Source organism: Phytophthora sojae, assembly GCF_000149755.1.
Source record: "Phytophthora sojae unplaced genomic scaffold PHYSOscaffold_2, whole genome shotgun sequence".
Classification (NCBI taxonomy): Eukaryota; Oomycota; class Peronosporomycetes; order Peronosporales; family Peronosporaceae; genus Phytophthora; species Phytophthora sojae.
In genome coordinates this window covers 7,960-11,800 of record NW_009258116.1, presented here as the reverse complement: position 1 = coordinate 11,800, position 3,841 = coordinate 7,960, and the positions used below count along the sequence as shown (strand labels likewise).

The window sequence follows — 3,841 nt, the reverse complement described above, 5'->3', positions numbered from 1 at the left end:
TGTGGTTGATTTGAGGTAGTTGATGTTGAATTAGGTATGTGATGCGCGATTGGGGTGTGGGAAGTATGTTTGCGATGGTAGAACGGTGGATATGAAGTAAAACGTGGGTAAATGCGGTTGGAAAGTGAGAGTGGAGGTGACAGATAAGGTGGGTTGTTAATTAAAAAGAAGAGAAAGTGGTGGTGGTTGAATGGGGGTAGTGGGTGTGGAAATAGGTAGGGATATGATAATATGTGTGTGAAAATGTCAAAATGAGGTGTATGAAGTAGAAGTGATGTATTTGGTTGGACGTGAATAATACAGTAGGGAATGTGGATGGTGGTAAAATCGGATATAGAAAAAGATAGATGTTGTTGAATTGTGGAAATAAGATGAAGGGTGGAAAGATGTGATTAAATGGTGGATATGAGGTGAAATGTGAATAACGAGGTTAAGAAATGATAGTAACGGTGGTAGATAAAAGTGATTGTATGATGAAGCGAAAGGAGTATGTAGTTGAATGAAGTCAGTTAATGCTGAATTAGGTGTGGTGTGTGTGAATAGTGTGGGTAAGAGCGATGTCCAAATAAAAAAAACACTTGTTTATTCAAGCCAAATTGTTTTCGGAATGTTGCACGAAGGAGAAAGTGGGTACCCTTTTGCAGGTTTATAACTCGGTGAAAAGAAATTGGTGTGGTACCAATTTATATATAGTGGAGCTAGTTTATTTCAAAGATCCACTCACCCAGAGCGCGATGGCGAGGAGGGCCCCAGGCAGCGACGTGGGGCATGGTAACGCCGCGATGACCGTCTCCGGTAGTACTGCTGCCCATGACGTGCCTGTTGACGATGGGGAGGAGCGCGCAGCGGTGCCAGAAGGCATCCAATGTGCGTATCATGTTGAGTGTGCGTCGTTTTAACATATCTGATGATGGACTCTCTGTGAACGTTTTGAGCAGCATTACAGACTCAATGGTTCGCTAGCACTGCGCCCCACTTGAGTGAAGAAGAGGTCAACGAAGAAGAATTGCTGCTACTGTGGTCGCAGTGGTGGTTGTGCTGAGTCAGCTAGACGGAAGGTCAATTCGACGCCCCCCAGGAGAAGTCGTCGTCGTTCACTCTAACTTCTTCTCGCGTCTAAAGGCCAATCGCTCCTTGAAAGCGTATCGCCGGACGGTTCGTTGTTCGCCTGAGACCTTTGACACGCTCCAGGCGTTACTGGAGCCTCTGTACTACCGCAAGTACGGGCTCCCCGGTAAAAACACGCAGTACACCTTCGACTACGGGCTAGCTGTGCTGTTGATCTACTATGGTAATGGCTGTGGCCAAGATGGGGACGGTATTGGAGGAGCTGCAAACCAGTTGGGGATGTCAAGAACAGCAGCACTTCGATACATTCAGAACCTGGAGGAGCTTTTGTACGGTATGATGAATGATATCATCTACTTCCCGGCACCTACAGCGGATGCAGAGTGGGATGACATGGTCGATGCTTTGCCGCACGTGGCGGAAATTTTCCAGACGTGGCGTGTATTTTTGACGGGACTATAATTCGTACTCGACGTCCAAACGAGCACTTGGTACGATTTAATTTTTTTTTATTTTGTCCAATGTCTGGCTAATCGTTTTGAATGTGTGGCTAACCGCTTTGACTGATAGGGGTTTTATGATAAGAGCGGGAAGCCTTCATATAACTGTCTTGCTGCGATAGATTACCGCAACAAGTTCCGCTACATCGGCGTATTCAGCGGAAGTAACTCCGATCAATACATGTGGAATTAATCGGAGGTTCTTGGAGCTCGTGACCGGCATCTGTGCCCACCGGGGGTGAACTGGCTGGGAGACTCTGGATTCAAGATCTGACCGTTCCTGATGGTGCCTTACGATGAACGAAAAGGCAAGCACTTGACCCGCAAGCAGCGTTGGTGAGTAATAGTACAAACTTTGTGTATCTGTCTATTTATTGCTCAGATATGTTGTAACATTTCGTTTTCTTTCTTTACAGCTACAACTATCATCTATTCCCCACTAGGATTCACGTCGAATGTGTATTCAGCAAGCTGAAAGCTCGCTTTAAGGTGATTCATGGTGTCATGGATCGGCGCTCATATACCGTGAATGCTCGTATGACCTGTGTCGCTGCTGTTCTACACAATCTGCTGGTGGATATCGGTGACAAAGAGGAATTTGACTATACACGGAACGATGACGAGCGCGAACAGGCAAGAGTAGTGATGAACGCATACAATCCAAACTGGGATAGAACTCAGGCTGAGGTCGAGCTAGCGGAACGTAAGTGATATTCCTACGCGAGCTATTTCTACCGCTACGATACCGAAGAATAAAAAGCGGGGCGTAAACCTCGACGACTGCGTCGTTACGCTGCGTTTGGCCCCTTCAATTGCTTCATCATTTCCGTGAAGAGGCCAACGGTCGTTTGCTGGAGGGAAGCAATACCCTGACAAATGGTTTGGGATGATTCCTGTTGTTGCGCGTTTGATGCACTGATAGCCGACGTTAGGTTTTCGACGAGCAGGGCCATGTTGGGGTCGATTTGGCTCGAGAGTCGGCTTTCAAATATGCGTCCAAACGTGGTGAAGCCATCACGAAGCGTGTCGTTCAGTAATTCAACTGGTCGCTTGGACTCCACGCTCGCATGCTGCTGCTGTGCCTGAGCCTGCTTCTGTTTCTTGGCTTTTGCGGCGGCTTTCGCTCTTTCGCGAGCCTCACTGGGGGTGTCCGAACATTCATCGTCGCTGTTGACCTCCGAGTCGCTGGACGCGTCATCTACATGTTCATCACTGTCACTTGCATTGGGGCCGGATTCGATGATTGCCTCTCCAGTAAGGCCTGGCTTGCTGGAGAAGATGTCACACAGCAGAGACCATAACGCAGCTAGCTCATCTCCGAGCTCTTTGCGATATTTGGGGCGGACATTCAACGGGTCACACGTGAGCCGGATACGACCAGCGTCATCGACAGCTTCATCACTGTCTAGCAAATAGTTTGATGGCAGTTCTGGATGCGATCGCCCCCCGCGTGAGCCTTCGTCGCTGTCACCTTCACCCCCGCTGAATGTATCCATCGCACGGTTTCCAGTGGCCAGCATGCGGGTCCGCTTCGCTCTGTAAGCCTTTCGGATAGCATTCAGCTTGTTCTTGAACTGAGAGACGGAGACATCACGTCCCTCTTCACCGTCACCCCAAGCTCCTTCAATCAGCGCGCGCTCTAGGAAAACAGTCACGGTGTCTTCCCATGTGGCACGGATCTTCTTGGTGTCGGATGTCTTCTTGGCGATTTTTTTCAAGATTCTGGGGTTCTTGAAGCGAGTTTCCAACGCCAATCGTGTCAGTGGCACCGTCCAACGCATGCTTTTGGTGTCTGGAGCAGTTTTACCGCGGCTTCCTTTGCCCTTCTTGGGCTTGGAGGTCAAGGTCGGCTTGGTAGTCTTCGTTGCTGCCTTCTTCTTGGCTCTGGCGGGCTTCTTGGACGGACTGGTACGGGTTTCAGCGCTTGGCGAGCTTGGTTCTTGCCTTACAGTGGTTGACGAGTCGACATTCTGTCCACCACTGCTACACCGAGCCTTCTTGTGGGGCGGACTTGCAGTGGTATCGTCCGAAGTCGAAGTTTCCGTCGGTGTTCCCTCGTCCATCCTGCTGGACCAGGCCGGCTGGATTGATGTAGCGATTGGCGAGTTTCCTGGGCTGCCGAGGATCGTGAGCACTACGACTGATGATCGCGGCCTGCAGCGGCGGCCTTGTCGTAGTTGCCTCAGAGGCAGCGAGTGCGGAAACCTTAGACGGCATCTTGAAGTGGAAGGGAAACAACTGATAGATTGCATATTATTCGATTAGATAGGTTT

At 49.6% G+C, this 3,841-nt stretch overlaps 2 protein-coding genes across 2 annotated transcripts; one reads left to right on the top strand and one right to left on the bottom strand.

Annotated features, from left to right (window-relative positions):
* Positions 1-1,404: 1,404 nt before the first annotated feature.
* On the top strand, positions 1,405-2,279 carry PHYSODRAFT_310533 (hypothetical protein; the record flags this gene model as incomplete). The annotated part of the gene is made up of 4 exons (XM_009519769.1): positions 1,405-1,470; positions 1,639-1,732; positions 1,877-1,904; positions 1,985-2,279. The coding sequence occupies 4 exons, from the start codon at positions 1,405-1,407 to the stop codon at positions 2,277-2,279; spliced, it is 483 nt and encodes a 160-aa protein (XP_009518064.1).
* A 77-nt stretch (positions 2,280-2,356) lies between these two features.
* On the bottom strand, positions 2,357-3,631 carry PHYSODRAFT_324085 (hypothetical protein; the record flags this gene model as incomplete). Its single annotated transcript, XM_009519768.1, has 1 exon — positions 2,357-3,631. One exon carries the CDS (start codon positions 3,629-3,631, stop codon positions 2,357-2,359), a length of 1,275 nt encoding a protein of 424 aa, XP_009518063.1.
* Positions 3,632-3,841: the final 210 nt, after the last annotated feature.